At 52.0% G+C, this 21,134-nt stretch overlaps 7 protein-coding genes across 7 annotated transcripts; 4 read left to right on the plus strand and 3 right to left on the minus strand.

Moving 5' to 3' along the window:
* Positions 1-57: 57 nt before the first annotated feature.
* Positions 58-1,284, minus strand: A1O5_05065 (uncharacterized protein; the record flags this gene model as incomplete). The annotated part of the gene is made up of 1 exon (XM_007745668.1): positions 58-1,284. One exon carries the CDS (start codon positions 1,282-1,284, stop codon positions 58-60), a length of 1,227 nt encoding a protein of 408 aa, XP_007743858.1.
* Positions 1,285-4,367: 3,083 nt separating this feature from the next.
* Positions 4,368-6,047, minus strand: A1O5_05066 (uncharacterized protein; the record flags this gene model as incomplete). The annotated part of the gene is made up of 1 exon (XM_007745669.1): positions 4,368-6,047. One exon carries the CDS (start codon positions 6,045-6,047, stop codon positions 4,368-4,370), a length of 1,680 nt encoding a protein of 559 aa, XP_007743859.1.
* A 2,029-nt stretch (positions 6,048-8,076) lies between these two features.
* A1O5_05067 (uncharacterized protein) lies at positions 8,077-10,442 on the plus strand (the record flags this gene model as incomplete). Its single annotated transcript, XM_007745670.1, has 2 exons — positions 8,077-10,139; positions 10,199-10,442. 2 exons carry the CDS (start codon positions 8,077-8,079, stop codon positions 10,440-10,442), a joined length of 2,307 nt encoding a protein of 768 aa, XP_007743860.1.
* Positions 10,443-12,296: 1,854 nt separating this feature from the next.
* On the plus strand, positions 12,297-13,569 carry A1O5_05068 (uncharacterized protein; the record flags this gene model as incomplete). Its single annotated transcript, XM_007745671.1, has 2 exons — positions 12,297-12,306; positions 12,356-13,569. 2 exons carry the CDS (start codon positions 12,297-12,299, stop codon positions 13,567-13,569), a joined length of 1,224 nt encoding a protein of 407 aa, XP_007743861.1.
* Positions 13,570-14,742: 1,173 nt separating this feature from the next.
* Positions 14,743-15,945, plus strand: A1O5_05069 (uncharacterized protein; the record flags this gene model as incomplete). The annotated part of the gene is made up of 1 exon (XM_007745672.1): positions 14,743-15,945. One exon carries the CDS (start codon positions 14,743-14,745, stop codon positions 15,943-15,945), a length of 1,203 nt encoding a protein of 400 aa, XP_007743862.1.
* Positions 15,946-16,818: 873 nt separating this feature from the next.
* A1O5_05070 (uncharacterized protein) lies at positions 16,819-18,712 on the minus strand (the record flags this gene model as incomplete). Its single annotated transcript, XM_007745673.1, has 2 exons — positions 16,819-18,303; positions 18,389-18,712. 2 exons carry the CDS (start codon positions 18,710-18,712, stop codon positions 16,819-16,821), a joined length of 1,809 nt encoding a protein of 602 aa, XP_007743863.1.
* A 377-nt stretch (positions 18,713-19,089) lies between these two features.
* Positions 19,090-21,123, plus strand: A1O5_05071 (pre-mRNA-splicing factor clf1; the record flags this gene model as incomplete). Its single annotated transcript, XM_007745674.1, has 1 exon — positions 19,090-21,123. The coding sequence occupies one exon, from the start codon at positions 19,090-19,092 to the stop codon at positions 21,121-21,123; it is 2,034 nt and encodes a 677-aa protein (XP_007743864.1).
* Between the last annotated feature and the right edge of the window lie 11 nt (positions 21,124-21,134).

Below are 21,134 nucleotides of genomic sequence, written 5' to 3' on the forward strand. Positions count from 1 at the left end.
TCATCATCATCATCATCATCATCATCATCATCATCATCATCATCATCATCATCATCATCACAAATGCGGCACCCATCTGCCCCAATTCACTTGTTCGTATGCTGATTGCGGCATCCATCTCAACGCCGCAAAAGATTCTACAAGAACATAGAGCCTGGACACGCCATAAATGATAGCAACAACAATCGACGCCGGAATCCTCCACCAAGGAACAATCACTCCGTCGGTCACCTTGCCCTTCTTAGCTCTTCTATGGGCCAAGAACTCTTCGAAGTGGTCCATGAAGAACCAAGCGACAACACAACATATCATGACGATGGACGAGATTCGCCACAGCAATCGTTCCATGTTGGTCGCAAGAGGTATGTTCCATGCCGCAATATGGAGACCAGCATAAGCAAGCGTGGTGATGGCGCAGACAATTGTGACCGGCTTCTCCATCACCGGCAGGCGGTCATTGCGGATTCGGTTTGCGTCGTACGGTTTGCGTCCCCAGAAATGCCCATATAGGTCAGTGAATGAAGCGGTAAATGTCGGGAGACCATCGTCGATGATTGTCAGCTTGTTGTACGGCGCCAGAAGCCTGCCATTGTTATCGACCACTTTGCTCGTTTGATGTCCTGCGATATACTCCTCCAGCAGATCTCGCTGCTTGCCGCTCCGCTCGACGAATTTCAAGTCGATCTCTTCAATCGCATAGGCTGGCATCTCGAGCACAACAAAAGTTTGCACGTCGTATGGTTTCCGATACCACGCGATGAAAGTACCCAAGGTACAGACCACAAATGATAAAGTTGTGATCTCCAGCGTGGTCGTTTCCAGTTTTTGAATGGTCCGGGCGATCACCTGTATGGCGAGCCAACCCACTTGCATGATGGCCAAAAATTTGGCCAAGCTGTCGGACTTGCTGCGGTCATTGATTTCCAAGGGGGTTGTCCTGGGCACATCGATGTATCTCTTCCGAACGAGGTGGTTGATGTGTTTGGCGGTGACAATATACACCTGGCCGGTACTGTCCCTCAGCCGGAAGCCACCCATGTTTGCATAGAATGCATGCCGCAACGTCCACCTTTCATCATATTTCCTTTTTTTCTCCTCTTCGAAGGTTTCGGATCGACGCAGCTTCGGTCGGGTATTGTCTGCCTTCGCCAAGTCTGCAGAATCTATCTCCGGGTTGTTGGGACCGATCAATTCGATTGTCGGGCTAGCCGTGGATTTTGCGTTCAACCTCTCGCCAGCCTCCATTTCGTGCGCCTCGTCGAGCTCGACAATGATCTCTCTCATTTCGCGCCAACAAGCACGAGCCAAAGACCACTGGCCGGCGGCCAGCAGTAAGACGATTTCAGGAACCATGCAACAATTTCCAACTCCGAGCACGTTAGTTGAGCACTCAGCAGGAAAAAGAAAGGGACGTACCCCATTTCATCCTTCTCAGCCATAAAGCCAGGGTTGTGTCTGTATCAGGCGGAGCGGGTACGTTGAGATGAACGGCCGTCCAAACCTGGGCCTCCTTTTAGCACTGATGAATTGCGTCGGGGCACACACAGCTTCCGGCAAAGCTCTTTGGGACACCGACGCACGTTTGGGAGCGTACGTACGCATATGAAGACGGTGAACAAGCATGACCAGATGATATCCATTGTGCCTCGCTGGTTGGGAGAATCCTGCCAGGTGATAAAGTCATCGGATTGATCGTTGTCTTGTTGCGCATGGCCGAATGTCGAAAGCAGCAGCATGAAAGGGACTGGAGAGGTCTTCATCGTATCTTTTCCTGCCGGAACCGGAAGGTAACGTGTCTGAGTCTATGGATGACCCTGGCACTGAATTCAAGAACAAGAGGGCATAGTTCGTTATATCTGCAGAGCGAATGACCCGCACGCCAAAGGGATGATGTTCATGTACCAGCAGATATACGGACCCGTGCATAGTCGTCAGCTGGTATACTGAACTGCGCGATGGGTGGAATCACCGAGAAACCGTCAGTATCGGCACTCGAGAGACTGAGAGTCCCAATGTGAATAGTCAGTCTGCGACCAAGGTGTATGCACGTGGGATCGTGAGGTCTTGCGCAGAATCGCAGCCTGGAGGGTGCCATCAGTGACACAGCCTCGTGGAAAGAGTCATTATTGCTGAGACAAGTGTAGAGGCAAAGGGGGAACTAGGAAATAACAGAAGAAGATGCAGGGCAGTAGAGGAGCGAGTTTCACATCCCTCTCTTGAAACCGAGCCTCAACTGCGTCGTCAACTCACAGTCATGCATGAATCACCTGTGGCACACAGAAAGCTGAGAATGGAAGGTCTAATGGACGTGGCTGGCCTAGTCCGCAACGTTTTGGGTGACTTGTTACGGAGTAATCGGTACGCCGAGGGGTGCAGGCCGTGATAATGACCGGAGATTGGGAAACGGCACAGAAGAATAAAGTTCGATCTTCGAAAAGTAGGTGTGTGCTCCGTACCCAGAGCTTGGGTACTATCAGGGCCCCCAATTCAACGAGGATCAGCGAAGAGGTGAGATGTCCTGCGACTTCAACAACGATGCATTGGTGGCACCGCTTCCGCCCCCAAGTCAGAGGTCGCGTAGAATTTCTTTTTGGCCTGATAGCCGCCCACGTCTCATGCCCAGCAGCCCTCGAGCATTATCCAAGGAGGCTGGGCCGCGTAGCCTGGCTACCAGTGGGTGGCTAGTACGCGAGGTAGGTTTGCACCATGGTCAAACGCGTCGAGGGCCGTTCCGCTGGGATGTTTCGATTTGGCCAGAGTTGAATTAGTAATAATAAATAGAGAAAGTCTTTGTGCCTCGTAGGGCCAAAAGAGAAGGGAGGGGAGGGGAGCCATCCAGCCTTGTGTTCTCATTTGTCCATTCCCACAGTAAGGGAAAGCAGTGCCCCTTGGTGCAATGCAACAGTACAAATTCCTCTGCATGAGACGGACAGGACGGATAAAGACACAGCATCTGCCACCTCAGCATCAACACCGCCATCACCACCACCTTCTCCTTCCTGCAAAAGGGGAGGGGGGGGGGCTTTTTGGCCGCTTCACCCAAGAAATGGAAATACTCAGCTTCAGTATTGTGGTGATGGCCTTCAGTCGATGATAGTACCCAACAAGCGAGCCTCCGGCGTGAATTCCTGACCCTTTCTCAAGAAAACCCATCCATGACTAAGTCTGCATCCGATCGCTCGGCATGCCGCAAGAGGAAAAGGGTCATGCATTTCCCCCAATGTGATGACGAGTTGTTGTCATGGCCATTACTACTCCATACAATACTCTTTGTCGTCTCGGGCAACTACCGATTTCCACCTCAACGGCAGGCAATGCCTCAACCACCACGTTATCTTGAGGCTTCCATAGCGACGAGCGACTCGGTTGCCTCGGTGGAGCCGAGCTCACTGTGTGTGCGCGTGTGAGATTCCTCTGCCAGAAAAAGTCGCAACACCTGTCTCAATTCAGCAGCCTCAAACCCCCCGAGGGTCTTCTCTGCCAAAAATCCTGCGTCCCAAGACATATCGGTTGCTCTCAATTCTCGGCCGGGACTGATCACTCGGCACAAGGTTCAGCGGCAGACGCATCTTTCCCGAGGCGACTCTCCTAGTGTTTGCTGTCGTTGATACTCCAGCAGAATAGCCAGCTGGGCGCGGAATTTGTTGGACGCTTTGGTAGCATTTATGACTATTATTAGTGTCTCTCACCCCCCCACATACACTATTTGACAAAGAAGAGGACTACAGTTCCCATCTGCGAAGGTGTCACTTCGAGCAACGTTTGCGGCTGAGGGCTGATCAGGGGAATTTTGAGGGGCCCGTGATGCAACAGCGCTCTTAGTTCCGACTAACGAGAACTCGTCAAGGCTGAGCTTCCGGCGAGAAAAATGCTGTCCTGCACCAAGTATATGCACTCTACCGGTTTTTCTGTGCTTTGCTCCACCATTTGGCCCATGATATCATGTTTCAGATACTACCGTCTAAATGCTGGCCATTCCAGCTGGTGAGAGCACTCAGGGATGTGGCGAAAAGAAATTGAGCTAAAGACGTCGAAAAGTGCCAGCACACTCATCGGAGGCGAAGTGAAATAGGGCCAGGTGGTTTCAGTGGTCTCATCTTGCTCGTCGACGATATGTCGAGTTGAAAAGTGCTCAGCAAAATGAATAACAAGCATAGCTTCTTCAACCAGAAACGGGACGCATTCTCAGATGCTTGCACGCTTGCTGGACTAAATACTCTCCTGCCCTGCTTCTGTCGTTGCTGTAGATTCACTTGTGTCTCTCGCTTTCGCCTGTGCTTGCTGCAGAGGCCATCACCAGCGTCCGACGTGTTTCCCGCATTCGTATTGTGTCAACGCCAACGTGAGCATAATGGAGCTAACATGTCTCAACTCACCTTAACCCGCCATTCATCTACCAAACCCTTGTAGTCCTCTGGCCCATATGGGTACCAGATCTCCGCCCACCAGCTCTTCTTCCTTCTAAACCTTAGCCCTATATCTCTCAACAACATATCCATGTACGGCACCGCGTCGAACACGAAGTCGGGAAATTGCTTCCCGAATGCCCCCGGATACCGCCATTTGCCGAATTGGGTTTGCAAGATCGTTTCATAAGCTACGGCATCCGGATCCAAACTTTTCGTGGGATTATCTTGTTGAGCAGGCAGTTGGCCGTTTAGATAAGCTGTGGTCCACAGCGCTTGGGCTTGTGCGACCGGGACGGTGTGGATTGTCAAAAGGATGCCGAGGAAAGCGATGGAGGGGTTGTTGATGCTTGTGGGCGGCACCATAAAGCGATACAGGCGGAAAGGGCGTTGGTTGACACCGGCCTCGTCCTTTGTTGGTTGCAGAGGCATGTAATTTTGGTATGCATCTGGTTGGTCTTTAAGTCGGGGAAAACGACTAAGAATCTCCTTGTCGGCGCGACTGAGGAGTTTGAATTCAGGTTCGCTCGAATGGTTCGGAATCCCTAGCTCTGCGTCGATGCCTTCAGGCAAGAATTTCATGGAGGGTCGATGGTGCCAGCCCGTAGAGCAAATCAAAGCGTCCCCACTCAGTTCCGTACCGTCGCTCAGGTACGCGGCTCGTTTCGAGAGATGATCGATGTCGGCGACATGAACCTTGATAGTCCCATTGCGGACGTATTCGAAGACATCAGTGGGATAGTTCAAGATTGACAGCGAAGATGCGTGCCAAAAGGCGGGGAGCTTCGGCCTCAACTTTGCGGTCTCGGGGTGTTTGTTATAGCCGGTCCGCTCTTCAAGATCGGCTGTCAGAATGTCCCAGAACCTGTCGACGAAGAATCTTCCGATCCAGGTACAATGGAGCATCTTTCGAACCCACGCGAAGCCGTCCTGGTCGCCCCAAATGCAAGGGCTGAACCAGGTGAAAAAGCGGACGCCCACCAAACCCTCAAGTCTCTTTTTGAAAGGTGTAACAAGGGACGGTGACATCCAGTTGGCACCGTGGCCAGACTCACGGATAATCCAGTCTACAGTCACCCCTTGCGACGCAAATGCATATGCCGCGTCGTACGAAGACTTGGAACCTCCAAGGAGAATGATGTTCTTGGCGGACTTCAACAGTTGGTCTGCGTGGTCCTTGAGATGCCTCACGTGGAAGACAGGGGTCTCAAAAGTGTCCTGGCCCGGGAACTGAGGAATAAATGGATTGTTTGTCAGGCCGGTAGCAATGATGAGCTTCTTTGCAAACACGCTCTCGACAGAGTCGGAAGCATCTCGGTAGCTGACTTTCCATTCATCTGGAGATAAACGCTCGACAACCTCGACTTTCGCATTAAGCTTGGTCCTCCTGGTCAAATCAAATTCAGCAGCAAAATCCTGAAGGTATTGGTGCAGCTTTGGGCCCGGGATGTGCTCTCCAGTGCTGATTCCCAGAGCGGATCGATCGAGCGGGAAATCCGAGTACTCATAAGATCCTACCAAGTTATTCGAGTGAAGGCCCGGGTACAGTCGATTTGCAGACCATGTCCCTCCAATCGATTCGGCTGAATCCAGCATCAACAATCGAGCGTCTGGATAGACATCCAGGTAGGTCTTTGCCATGATAAGACCATGGATGCCTTTTCGAGTTCAGAAGCATGCTCTATCCCGTCCCGAGGCCATGAGGTGACTCACCAGCTCCAACGATGACTATATCATACATTTCCTCTCCTGTCAAGCTCACAATATCGCAATCAACGGATGATATCGTCTCCTCTCTGTCGCTGTGTGGAGGTGTGAATGTGGAATTGCACAAAGATTTTCTTTATAGATGCTGTATTCTACTTGGATCAACTATGAGTCATTCTATTCTCACTTAGGGAGTGTCCAGAATTTACAATGCTGACGCATTGTAAGATATAAGCAGAGGTGCCACATTGAAGGAACGGGAATGATTGCTAGTCACGTGGCCATGTGTCACTCGTGCTGTTGATTGTTTATCGATCGAGGATATTCTTGACCAGACAAGCCAAACGAACAAACCGTCTCTCTCCCAAGCAAAAGGATCCGGCCAAATGCATCCTGTTCGTCAGGTACCAGTATAGAAGTGGTACTCGGTTTGAATGACCGAGGGAAGAGCGAGTATGTATGAATGTACCTATGCAACAATGGCATGTGCAACGCAGCGTGTCGAGCTAATACCAAGTAGTCTCGAAGATCCAGACGCGCAAGACACTTCATAATGGGATTTGGCTGGAGATTGCTCAGGGCAAGACAAGCTAAACTGGTGTCACAATGCATGGGCCAGGGGAAACCCTCCAGAATAAAGGGATTGTTGATAGGCCGACACTGCTGATGAAAAATGACGAATGATTGGGACACAGCCGACCCGACACGCGAGCAGAGATTCGTCTTGCCTGGTTGGGCTATGTATTAGAGTCGTGAGATACTCGGTAGGAATGGATGATTCGATGGGCAAGGGTCAGAGGAAATGGAGTTGAAGTGGGCGCAGTTTCTTTTTGGGGGGGGGGGGTTTTCTGGGACGAGGCAAGACGAGGCTAGTGGCGGCGCGAAGTTGGGTTCGGAAATTGACACTTGTTGGTTCGCAGAGGCGATGCCAGTGACACGCCATGAAGTCCCGATTGGAGCGTCGCACTGAGAGATTTTTTTTTTGGAAAGGCATTGTTTATGTTAGGGAAAAAGGATAATGGCTCTACCTACCGAGTAGATGAGAGAGTTTGCAGCGGGACTTTGGTCTGCGGTATGTGCTGGCGCAGATGGAACCAGATACAGATAGATGCCTGGAGAAGCACCACGGAGTACATTCACGTACCTAAGTAGGTAGGGCACCTGGTAGGGTTAGGGGTTACTTCGTACTGCTTACTTAAGTATACTATTTACACCGCCTGAGCCACCTGTACAGAGTCCCAAGCGCAAGTCGAGTACAATGGATTACACGCCAAGTAAGCCCCCCATCAGCCACCCGTGAGCCCAGAAACGCCCGCGGAAGTCCACTGGCTCATCCTGTGGCCAAATTTCAGGCGGGGTTTGCGAAATTCAGGCCCCGCAGCCACTCCGTTAACTTCACTAAGCCAGAAGCCCAGGTGCTTGGTGCTCCCAGAGTGCTCCCCGAGTGCTTCCTGGCCCTGGCTAGCCAGACTAGTGGCCGCCCAAGAGAATCTCTGGTGCGCCTAAACCCCACCCATTCGCCCTCCGTGGTCATCGAGCATTGCATCAAGCATTGAGCCTTGGCACAAGTTACAGCTTTGCTTCTCTTGTCTTCTTTGTACCCATGTAATATCGTTTGCTTTCAGCAACTCATTGCATTGCTTTGTGCAAGCCCGCCTTCCGTCGTCTTTCTATCACTCATTCTTTGTCGCTCGTTTTCCCCAACTGCAGTCATTCTTTTGGCACCTCACGCAAGTCATTCATTAGATTAACACTCCAGCGGCTGTCGTGCATTCGTCCCACGCCTTCATTCTGTGCGCAGTCTGGACCTCACATTGACCAACAACGCAACTTTGTCCTGCCAAACAAGCACAGCAAAGTCTACAGTTCTCTGCCCGCCACCATGTCTTGCTAGAGCAGCTGTTAATCGTCGCCTGTGCCTTTGTCGGCAGATAAAACCAATCCCCGATCCAGCCCTAATATCATGTCCTCCTCTATTCTCCCCGAAAATGAACCACAGATCCAGCCTCGGAACCCATTCGCTCGTCCAGGTCCCATCCCGGACATTCGGTTAGAAGGCCTTTACCTGGAGAGACCCCCTTCCCTTGTACAAAGAGCCGAATCGTCTTCGAGTTCATCGAGCCCAGCAACTACAACCTCATGCGGACCAAACGACAATTCAGGCGCCTGTGAGAAGTATTACGGTTCTGATGGGTCGAGTACGACTTTGCCAATTGTTCTGGGAGTGGTCATTCCTTTAGGGATCGCGTTGATCCTGTTGCTATACCTGCACCGACGCCATGTAAAACGGTTGAAACAAGAGGATGCCGAAGATAAGCACAAATCACTCGATTTTGGCCTCCTGGAATCTAAGCATCACCCGGGGAAGAAAAATGGCCGAAAGGGCCCTGAGATGTTAATGGCCCAGGAGAAGGAAAGTGGTAGTAGACGTGGTCGGGGCTTGTCGCTTGATATGGGTGCTAACAATCCGTATCTTCTGCCTCCCGAACTGCAACACTCTAGGGAATCACTGCACTCCCTCTCTCGTTCCATAACTGGCGATGACAAGTATCGGGCTACCACGTTCATTCCAGATGATGGTTCCATTCGACCACCGTCAAGTCTCAGAAGCCCAGTGGACGATTCATCAAGTTTTACCGGGTCTTCCAGTCGCAGATTTCCGTTCGACTCGAACCAAAACTTGTTGCGCAATGCCCAAGAGCCTGGAAATGGGCCGCCTCCGTCTCAACGCAGTACTCTAGCGGACCAAGCACCGGGGAGCCGTATACCCGTGCCACCAGGAAACAACAATAAGTTGCTCCCTCCCGCTCTGCCTGACCCGGTACGTGACTCCGTTGTGAGCACAGCGAGTAGCAACGGCGGAATGAATGCCCTGAGAGCCAGTAACAACTATCTTGGCCAATTCATTAGTGGTGGTGGACCATTTGGAAAAGAAGATCCGCCCAGTAAGAAAGAGCCTGTATCGTCTGTGAAGGAGGTACCAGTTGAGACAATGGTTGTGCAAGTCCAGGCGCCTCCTGCGGCCGTACTCAAGGACGCTCCGCCTTCACGTCTACCGCACACAGTTTCAATCCCTCAGGACCAGACGTCCACGGTACCCGGCATCACGTTGAATCTACCAGAAGAGGAGCGCCAGCCAAGGTTACCCCAGCTAAGCTTCATCGACTCACAAGGCAACAGGCAACAGACACTGCAACCCGAAGAAGACACTCACATGCCTCTAGATGTGTCAAATCATACACCTCCCTCCGCTCACGCTTCAATGGATATTCCTCACCCAGAGCACTCGCAAAATCAAACATCGCAAGGTCAAACCCAAGTTCAACAGCAAGAAGACGATTACTACGATGAATACGAGGCGTATAGTGACTACCACGACGAGCATGGGTATTATGGTTACCAGGACTATGACGATCACACCGGGTACGATCCTCGTCGACTCACGATGGGCCTGCGACCATTGCCCCCTGACGATCCCACCGAAAACCCTGAGCAGCGCGCCAACCGTATCAGGTCTTTTTATAAAGAATACTTTGACGACAGCAAACCACAGAACCATGCTCAAAACATGCAATATTACGATGGTGCTGAAGGCTATTACGAGGACAGTTATGGACCAGATGCCTATCAAGATGGCTACTATGATCAAGCGGCATACCATCCACCTCGAGGAATGTCACAAAACGGCACGTATGGAAGACATCGCGCCACAGTGTCTAATGGAAGCTACCAGTCAGGTCCCCGGGCATTTTCATCAGCATCAGGTCGGTACGGTGGGGGATATCCTCGCGTGCCGCCGAAGAAGAACTTGCCGCCACCGAAGGCATTGAACGTCTTACCCACACCTGCAAAACTCAAAGAGGACACATTCTTGCCCATTGACTTCGCTCCGCCCAAGAAAATCCACAATCAGAGGGCTGGGACTCCCGATAGTCTTCGAGGAGGATTGAGACCTTATTCCCCAGCAGTGAGAGCTCATGTTCCCCTTGCTTCGTCGTTCGATGACCTGGCGGTGATACCCAGCCCGTAAGTCCTTCTTTTCCAGAATCTAATGATGGGTGACGATAGTTAACCGTAATTGGCAGACATCAATTAAGAAAGTCATCCACATTCACAGCTTTGGACTTCGCACCTCCATCGCGACTTCGATCAACCGACACCGGAAGTGAGACGGGAAGTATTCTCAGCAATCGATCTGGGATTTCGGCTCTCCACCTCCACAACATCCGCACTGGAGCATACCGAGTCAGTCGAATACCGAAGAATGTTGCAGGGACCCGAGACGAGCTTGCGGCAGCTTTGAGGCCACAATGGGATCTAAACCGATGAATGCCCTTGATGCAGTGTGATGGATGTATCTACATTGACCGATATCTTTGACCCAAGGACATGACTCTCTATATGAGACTTTTCTAAGCAGCATGGCGACTGGCATTTTTGGGCGGGCTCAGGGGCTCCTGTTAGTAAAATACCGCTGTGTCTGGGTCCGCTGAGACCTGGGAGTCTTCTTTTGGGAGTCTCTGGGTCTGCGCCCGTGTCTAAAAGTTCAAATGTACAATATCAATGTGGAGATATTCCCCCGCCTCGATATCTATGGTGGTGGTGAGTGGTGACAATACCAAAAAGCATTCATTTCCATTGATTGGATTGCCGATCAATTCCGGGCTCGATCCGACCGTGATGCAAGCTGTCCTTCCTTTCTCGTACGGGATCCATGCGAGCTGCATGGTATTAGCGCTTTTCGTTGGCAGGATTCTGCGCTGAGAGTTACCCGAGTATTAATAAGCTGCCGCAAGCAACCAGAATCAGGCAGCTCGGCATGTTTAATACGGGCAAACACAAGCGGAGAGGCGGAATACAAGATCCAGCAGCAAGGAAGGAGTCTTGGTTCACCTTGCAGAACTGGCGTCTCCTATAGGGTGAAGATCGGGAGCGAGAGTCGTACGATCCCTTCGCTTCGGTGCAGCTTGCGTATCATAATGACCGAAGAGATGGGCTGGGATTTTCGTCGCGACGGCAGCAGTCTCACATCATCGGGTGCTCCGTACCCTGGTACGGGGGACGGGGACCAGACTCCCCAGGTAGGTCGGTATCAAAGCTGCATAGAGCCGCACAACACAACAGCACTCGGAATGCGCCGATGGCTACCCCTCAGCTAAAGGACGATAATCGTATGAGGGCGATGATCATCAACGCCAATTGATAACCATCCTCGATACTACATACCTACAAGTATGTACATAGCAGACCGCCTCGCCGAAGTGATACTACCTAGGTACCACTTATGTCGAGAGCAGCGACCAGGGTTGTGCCCAGTTTTGTTCTCGAAACGGGCGGCAGGCTTCTGCAAATCTCAAACTGGACGGAATCTCGGCTGTGTGGGTTGGGGGGGATTCCTAGGGTTGATAGTGTGTGAGTAGGGAGGGCTATAGGCCAAAGAGCAGAAGGTCCAGAGGGCAGCTGGGGGCACTTAAAGGCAATAAGGGCGCCCAAGGACACCTAGTCTGGGTCGTATGTGCCAGGTGCCTGCTTCCTGGTAAGTTTAGCATGCGGCTTACCCAATAATAATCACATAGGCTCCACCAACCACACCACCGGCATGCATATCCACATCCACGGCCCTCAATTGCAGCTGTTTTCATCGTCCCAATTTTCTTCGCTTCCCTTCTGCTGCTTCTCTCCTCTTTCTGCCACTGGCTCGCCACTGCCTGCTGCGCCTTCCAGCAGCAGCTTGTCTCTCCTCGCTCTACCCAGTACTACATTGAGATGTCGTCTCTCTCCGTCTGTTCGTCCAGTTCGCTACGTTATATCTTCTCCTATCTCACTGTATACGCTAAGCCTCGCATCTGATATTGTTAGAAGTCGCCACTCATTGTCATCGTCTCCTTGTATGTATTATTGGACGGGCCACGGACCACAGACAGCCCTCGCGTCGTAAACACATCCAATTCGATTTCGTCTGGCCCGAATTTTTTTTTTTACGGCTGACGGCAAGGGCGAAGCTCTGAATTTACGACAAGGGGTTGTGTCATACTGGAATTCAACCATCTACAACCTCTTTGAAGAACTCTGGGGAGACGGACAGAGTGAGCTGTGCTACATACGCGTTGAACTCGGACTCCCTCCGCTTGCTGCGGCAGGCACTGCTTGCCCTCAAAACTCACTCCAGAATCTCAGTCCACAATGTCAACTGGTATGGATAGGCCTGTCCATGCCCCAGCTTCCAAACTAAAAGAAGATAGATACAAGTGCGACCGACTCGGTCATCACAACTGTTATCGGCACAACCTCGACCAGCCTTACAACCTCCTTCTCTACCACTGTCACTGTCACAGGACCATCCTCAACGCCTGATACCTCAGCATCCGACACGTCCTCCCCGAGTACAATCACCTCGTCCATCTCAATTCCCCCTTCGACAACAGTGGTCACTGCCTCCACCACTCCCGTCGACACCAATCCCAGCGTCGTTGCTGTCACCGAAACCATTACTCAAACACCTGCGTCGTCCTCAGGAGTCACCCAAAGTCCTTCCGTTGTTGTCGTCACGTCCACTCTCTCTCCAGACACTCCAACCTCAAACACTGCCACAACCTCAGTGACGCTCACCTCTTCTAACACATCCCCCACGCCATCAGCATTAAGTGCCTCAGGCTCCGGGTCCGGTTCCTCTAGCGGTCTCAGCTCAGGCGCAAAGATTGCAATAGCTGTTATCATACCGATAGTCGTCATTGCTGCAGCATTTTTGGTTGGATTCTTCTGCTGGAGGAAGAGAAAGGCCAGGAAGAATGCGGAGGAACTCCGCAAGAGCGAGATGGCCGAATATGGGTTTAACCCTAACAGCGACCCAACACTGGGAGTGGCCACAGCTACATACACAGACAACCAATCTGAAGGGCAAGATGACAACAGTGGATATCGTGGATGGGGAGCAACATCATCCAACAGGAAAGCATCTACTACACTAGGTTCCAACGGCCGAGCCGCTGGTGGTCCCGCCCTGTCAGAGAGCAGCAGTCAACCCGGAGGTCATGCTACGCAGGCTTCGCCCAATGCGACGTCCGACCAATACTCTGCAGACCCCCTGATGAATGGTCACCCTGAGGGTGGAGATGGTGTCGCAGCACTGGGGACTGTAGGGGGACTCAACAGGCATCGCAGTGGTACGGGAGATATCCGCCGCGGACCATCCAACGCCTCTTCAGCATATTCTTCGGGCCACCACTCTGAGGCATCTTCAGATGCACCTCAAATGCCTGGCCCATATTATCAGGAAGAAGTCCCTTACAACATATACAATGACGCAAACCCCAGCCATGGGCCGTATGGGGACGGATCGTACGGTGGACCTGGCACACAACCAGTTATACGTGACAACCAAGCAAGAAGGAGCGCCCGCGTCGAGCGAGCACCAACATTCCCGCAAGCCCAGGGCGGGATCTCGCAGAACTTTTAAGCATATTGGCGGGTTGTCTGGGATGTCTGTTCCCATCTTTTTTTTTCCTGTTTTGTGATCTGTTTTTGAATGTTTTTTCTGGGCGGAATTGTCAGTTGTGGGAAAAGCATTTGGACAGATCTCCTCGGATTGATCTCGCTAGCCTGGTTATTTTTTTAACTTATACCCTGCACTTTCCCTCGTTGACATTTGACGAATCTCTTATGGATCATGGGGAATTTAGCACCCCAACCTGGAGTTATTGAGTGGTCATCCAACGAAACTTTCCGGGGCGTCTCGATGACAAGATATATACACATCCAATCCGCTCAGTTTTGAGCACCTAATCAAAGAGTCGGGAGCCGCGGAGTGTGAAGCACCAGGAGCTGGAATGGATCTCGAGTTCGTGGTTTTGACGATCTATGTATCTAAGTACAACCAGTAGCTGCCTCGACATATAGGCATGCTGTGTGCAGCTCTTACTAATAAGGGCCTCTCAGATCAAGCACTCATCAAGACTACCCTAGGCCCTTCCTCTCCCCCTCCCGACAACACTCGCTAGCCTGCACCGCAACCATGGAGAAGCTTATGAGACGCCGCTGTATGGACATCTATCTCAGTTTCAATTCCTTCCAGACTAACGCAAGGCTGAGATATCACGCTAGTCTAATCGATAAGAGCAGCCTTGTGACTTGAAATTCTGCAGAGAACTCAAAACGCCCATCCTTATTCATTTCAAACTATATCTTGCAAATCTGTGGAGAGACGTTGCATGCGAATATAATATATCTTCCTCTTCGAACACATTTGCCGTATTTCCAAGATCTAGCGCGATCAAAAGCGGGATCTTCAATTTCGACAGCGCCCAGCCTGGAGCCATCCTTGCTTGCAGGAACAATTGCCTGAGTCACGCACGCATCGTCTCCTGTGTACTTGACTCATTTTGTGCAACCATCGATTTCCGGTTATATATCAAGGGCACCACGCCAAGTCGATATCTGTCCTCAAAAGACTGACCCCACCTCACTATTCCTTGAGCCGTAAGTCTAGGAGACAACTGGTCGCCGACTAATTCTTCACGCCGGAGTACCCCCTTGAGTGCTGTGTCTCTCTCCAAACCTCGACATCTACACCCATCACCTCCTGGCCAGCCCCTCTTGCCTAGCTTTTCTTCTCACCAGCCTTCTTTTGACCATGCCGGGCCGTGGCCGTGGCCGGGGTGGGTTCCGCACTGACAACTCGCCTCGCTCCGTGCTCGTTTCGAAAGCCCTCTCCCGCCTCCTGCGCCATGCGGCCGTGCAGGAACACATCCCCATCGACAACCACGGATATGTGCGTATGGATCACTTGCTGGGATGGCAGCGGTTACGAAATATGAAGCCGCCGGTAACGTTTGAGGAGGTAATTGAAGTTGTCAAGGGGAATGACAAGAAGAGGTTTGCGATGAAGTACGGCAGCCCTGCAGCAGATGCAAAGGACGACGATGCAGGAGATCAGGGGGGCGAGGCGGCTACCACGCCGACCATCGAGGCGGATACGGGAATACCTGAACCAAATTCAGAGACTCAAACGGAAACCGAAACACAGCGCGCAATATCTATATTGGAGTCCCTTCGTGGCGACGAGGTTGACACGAGAAGATTCTTCATTCGCGCAACCCAGGGTCACAGCATGAGAGCCGTCGAAGCCGAAAATCTCCTCTCTCCAATATCGCTGGACGATCCCACGACCATTCCGGACACGGTTGTGCACGGAACATTCTACGGGGCGTGGGAGAAGATATTGCACAGCGGTGGCCTGAAGAGTATGACCAGGAACCATGTCCATTTCGCAACCGGGCCTTCATTAAGCGAAGTGTTACCAGCATCATCGCATGCGGACGATGGCAAGGACGGTGCCGGAATTGGATCTAGTCACGATGCGCAAGGCAAGGCCACGCCCAAGGGAAAAGACAAGTCGAGGAACAACCTCGGCTTGTTGCTAGGCAAGAACAAAGTAATCAGCGGGATGAGAAGCGACGCTCAGATCCTGATCTACATCGACATTCGCAAGGCCCTGGCCGAGGACAAGGCCATGAAATGGTGGAGGAGTGAGAATGGCGTCATCTTGTCAGAAGGGGTAGTGGCACATGCTGCTCCTCCTTCTCCTCCTCAACCAGAGACACAGGAGAGGAGTGGGGAGAAGACAGCAGAGACAGAGGCAGAAGAAGAGAAAGGGAAAGGGAAGGAGAAACTGGTGCCGATCGCGTACTTCCTCGCGGCCGTCGAGGTCAAGGAAGGCATCGGGCTGCTTTGGGAAGCCGGGAAAGGAACTGTCAGGGAACTGCCTGAACAGCTGCGGACGAGGGCCGTTCCCAGAGGGAAAGGAGAGCGGCCGCAAGGGAAAAGGCAAAGGTAGAGAAAGATATGCAGGTAATTAAAAAGGCGTCCGGCTACCGAAATGCCTAGTATCTATCACACGGTGTAAAGGTCACGGCTGTCTTTTTGTTACTGCTTTCGATTCTTTCGAATGCAACACATACGTTCCCCAGACCCTTGTGTTGGCCTGCCATCCCCAGGAAATACAAGGCCAATTGATGATGGAGAGGAGACCCTAAGTGGTCAGCGCTGCCTGGCCAAATTATGCCACCAAGACTTCGAGTCTTCTGCTCTGTACTGCCCTTATTTGCCCTCGCAGCCGCCCTTGCTACATCTGACTCGCTCATCCTTCCATGTCGAGATGGCTTCTCGAACGATACTCCACAACATCGCCAGATATGCTGTAACTAGCAAGTAAACATGTCAAGCAGTGTTTGGACCGAGTTCTCTCCACGTCCTCCCTTCGCAAATGCTAGGCGGAATAAAAGAATCAGAGAACGGGGTGAGGCAGTGACTTCGAGCCATCGTGCTCAAAACCTGTGCCCTTACTGTGACTTGAGTATCTGTCAACTTGGTCTGTAGGTCCATTTCAACACCGCTTCTGTTATTTGTCACTGCACAGTGACTGAGCTGCTGAAAATCCGCTCCTCTGTTGCCCTTCCTTCAGCGGTGCTCCACCTCTTGTTTCCGGAGCTGGCTCCAGGTAAGTAAAGGTACCATGTCGTCCGTCAGCGACCACATACCTTGTGTGCAAGTCATCGGGATACGGTTCTTGAACGCAGTGATCGCAACAGCACATTCCCCTCCCCTCGCAAACTGGCTCTTCGGTACTAGCGCCTAGAGGTTTATCTCGGAGGCCCTGTCCTTCAGATGAAGCCCAATACCAAGCAAATCAACGGTCCTCTTTCCAAGTTCACTTAGAGGGCCCAGGGGGCGGCCCCATATTGGTCTTCTTGGCCGGAGGCAACCCAGGAACCTTGAACCCTCCATTTGTCGTTGCAGAACTGAGTTGAGTAAAGGTGCCACTTGAAAAGTAGCCCGCGCTTTCAGCTTCACGCTTCCTCTTCAGCTCGGCCTGCACCTTTGGATCGACTAACTCAAGACCTTGGACGGGCGTGAATGCGATTGAACTTGCGGTACCGGCTCCGACACCACTGCTTCGAAGACCTTGAGTCCGGATTGCAGTGGCGTTTCCTCCAGCTAAGGAAGACCCAAAACCCCGCAAAGATGTGACTGTGCCGCTGTTTAGGTTTGTCGCCGTACCAGAGACACCCCAGCCGGGGTTCTTCTTGCTCAACTTCGCCATGGTTCGACGATCGACCTGTGTGGCACGTATCCTACCCTCGTTCTGAGCGCCAATCATGCCCAGTCCCACTGTTTCCTCTCCCGTCCCGTAGCCGACTTCCTTTTCTTCCTTGCCGAATGCCATGCGGTTCTGTTGCTTTCTGAGCTCGGTCATGGCATACGCTTCCTTAGCTTTGCGCGCTCTTCTTCCGCCACGCTTCCTGCTTGGTTTGTCATCGGGTGCCGGCAGAGCTCTTACACCTCTGTTCGGCGGAGGCTCGGTTAACTTATCGAGCCGTCGTAGGCACTCGTTAAGGAGTTGTTCACCTGTTGAGCCGTCGGGAGCTTGATGCACGCTGTCGACTCGAGCAGCAAGAATAAGTTTCCCTGACACGATTCGCATCGCTTGGACCTTTAAGTCATTTGGGATTTCTTGTATGAGGGGTGAATGGTAGAGGTATCCTTGCTGTCGGATCCCCACATTGGTGGCCAAACCACTTTGCCTCTGCCTCTTTGAGCCCATGGCGGGTACATTGCGGTCGGGTGTCTTTGCCAGGCCTTTGAGCCCACCAGCAAAGTTGAGTAATTGAGCAGCGGTTAGCGAACCAATAAGTGCTGTGAGATTCGGAGCGAAGACGTTCATTCTCGATTGCACGTATTCAGTTAGGACCTTTTTGGCTTTGTCCAGTTGCAGGACCATTTCGCACGCCCGGAGAGTTGTTTCAAGTTCTTGCTCGGTCAGATCTTGGCCTTTTGTTGTTGTCCCTTCCACTGTGACAACCATCAACGTCGGCCCATCCAAGATAGACCTAAGAGGAGCCCCGACAATATTGTCTGTAGAATCGGCCAAACTTTTGATGTTGTCCACGGGTCCATTTTTTATGATCGCGACAGTTTTGGCATAATCCAGCGGATTGGCCACGAGAGTCTCGAGTTCGGGGAAACGCGTAGAGTAGTGATCGCGGATGAACTTGTGGACTAAAATAACTTCGCTGTCGATCTGTGTGGAGAGGGAGTTCGCCTGAGTCAAGAGAGCGTATTCAGGATTATCTTCAATTGAGCCAACGGTGGTTGTCCGCTGATCGGGCGGGATGTTCTGGTAATGTGCTATTTTCTGCAGGGTGGACGAACCGTCAGGGCTATATTCACATTGTGTAAACGAACAAGGTTTTATTATATTGGAAAGGATAACGTCTTACCTGGAGAACTGGTTCTAGAGTCTTCATCAGACCAGCAACGTTTCTCACGTCGCGGACGCCTCCCAGTCGCATCTTTTCAACCTTGGCCTTGGTATCTTCTTCATCGTCGACGGCCTCGGCGACGGCGGCCTGTTGAGCAGCGAGATCTTCATCGGCATCTCCTATCTCTTCCTCATCGTGACCTCGCTCTGTGTAATCAGTCGTAGGTCCCAGGCCATCTGTATGATTTGCTTCGTCTCCATCTTGGAAACCATTTGCTTGATCGTTGTTTTCGTCACCGGAATCCTCGAAGTCATTGAGCAGTTCGTCAGCTAAGGTCGCCATCGTCACACGGGTGGCAAGAATGGCAGAAAATCAGTTCGGCCTTATCAAAAGAAGAGCGCTCATTAAACTTGAAGTCGGACGTGGAGTTGGGCCACCGGTCTGCGGAACAGGAGAATTAGTTTGCGCAGCGGAGAATATTGGCATCCTTACCAGCTCGCGAGGCACTGCGGCCTAGTACTCAGCTTGGCGAAATTTCTCCGCAGTCACGAACGTGCCATCACACATCCTGTGAAGGTTCCATTTGTTACGCCACGCCTCAGTCTCCGTGCGCCTTGTTCCAGCCCTCTTCTTGATCAGCATTTACACGGCAGAGCCTCGGACGCAGGGTGACTCGTCCTGATCCATCCTTTCAACCTGACGCTTCCGTTCTCGCGAAAATGGAGTCGACAAGAGGCCCTCCCAGGGTCAAAAACAAGGCACCTGCTCCCCAGCAGATTTCGGCCGAGCAGCTGCTGCGGGAGGCTGTGGATAGACAAGAGCCTGGTCTGCAAGCACCTACTCAACGCTTCGCCGATCTCGAAGAACTCCATGAATTCCAGGGTCGGAAACGCAAGGAATTCGAGGATTACGTGCGGCGCAACAGAATTAATATGAACAACTGGATGCGGTATGCGCAATGGGAACTGGAACAGAAAGAATTTCGCCGGGCAAGATCGATCTTTGAGCGGGCCCTGGATGTGGATAGCACGAGCGTGGTTTTATGGATTCGGTACATCGAGGCAGAGATGAAGAACAGAAACATCAACCACGCCCGGAATCTTTTGGACAGAGCAGTGACGATTCTACCCAGAGTCGATAAGCTTTGGTACAAGTATGTCTACATGGAAGAAACTCTTGGCAACGTCGCTGGAACACGACAGGTCTTCGAGAGATGGATGAGCTGGGAGCCGGACGAGGCTGCTTGGCTGGCTTACATTAAGCTTGAGAAGAGATATGGAGAGTATGACCGTGCGCGGGCAATCTTCGAACGGTTTACTATCGTACATCCGGAACCACGAAACTGGATCCGATGGGCCAAATTCGAAGAGGAGAATGGTACAAGCCAACTGGTTCGTGATGTTTTTGGCGTCGCGATCGAGACTCTCGGTGACGACTTCATGGATGAGAAGGTTTTTATAGCGTACGCTCGCTATGAGGCCAAACTCAAGGAGTATGAGCGAGCTCGCGCAATCTACAAGTATGCTTTGGACCGTTTGCCCCGCTCACGCTCAGAGGCACTGCATAAAGCGTACACTCAATTCGAGAAACAATTCGGAAATCGGGAGGGAGTGGAAGATGTGATCCTCGGGAAGCGCCGGGTACATTATGAAGAGCAGCTCAAGACCAATCCTCGAAATTATGATGTGTGGTTCAACCTTGCAGGTCTAGAAGAGACGGGGGGCGACGTCGAGCGGGTGCGAGACGTCTACGAACGAGCAATTGCCCAAGTTCCGCCTTCACAGGAGAAACGTCACTGGCGAAGATACATTTATCTATGGATCTTTTATGCCGTATGGGAGGAAGTGACAAACAACGACGTGGAGCGGGCGAGGCAAGTCTATCAGGAATGTCTGAAGTTGATCCCGCACAAGAAATGGACATTTGCCAAAATCTGGATCATGAAAGCGCAATTCGAGGTGCGGCAAATGCAGCTGACGGCGGCGAGGAAGACTCTGGGACAAGCCATCGGCATGTGTCCCAAGGACAAGTTGTTTCGGGGCTACATTGAACTGGAGAAACAGTTATATGAATTCGAGCGTTGCCGGACTCTGTTTGAAAAACAGATCGAATGGAACCCGTCAAATAGCCAGGCATGGATCCAATTTGCAGAGCTAGAGCGCGGACTGGACGATCTGGAGCGAGCGAGGGCGATTTTCGACCTGGGCATTGAACAGCCTACCCTGGACATGCCAGAGCTGGTTTGGAAGACATACATTGATTTTGAGGAGTACGAAGAAGAATACGACCGCGCCCGCGCCCTGTATGAGCGGCTGCTGCAGAAGACGGATCACGTCAAAGTTTGGATTAACTACGCACGATTTGAAATCAACGTTCCCGATCCCAGCGAGCCCGAGGCGGGCGAGGGCGAAGAACAAGTGGTCGGCGAAGAAGCTAAGAGACGGGCACGGAAGATTTTTGAGCGGGCGCATGACCTATTCAAGTCGAAAGAGATGAAAGAAGAGCGAGTGGACCTGTTGAACGCATGGCGATCATTTGAGCAGACGCACGGGTCGGCCGAGGACATTGAGAAGATTGAGAAGCAGATGCCTCGCAAGGTCAAGAAGAGGAGAAAGATCGAGGAGGATCGGTTCGAAGAGTACATTGACTATGTGTTCCCAGCCGACGACGAGAGTGCGGCTAAGATGTCGAAACTGTTGCAGATGGCACATGCCTGGAAGTCGAAACAGCAGGCGGACGGGGGTGGGGAGTGAAGCCATCGAGT

The sequence above is a fragment of the Cladophialophora psammophila genome (genome assembly GCF_000585535.1).
Source record: "Cladophialophora psammophila CBS 110553 chromosome Unknown aczJe-supercont1.7, whole genome shotgun sequence".
Taxonomy (NCBI): Eukaryota; Fungi; Ascomycota; class Eurotiomycetes; order Chaetothyriales; family Herpotrichiellaceae; genus Cladophialophora; species Cladophialophora psammophila.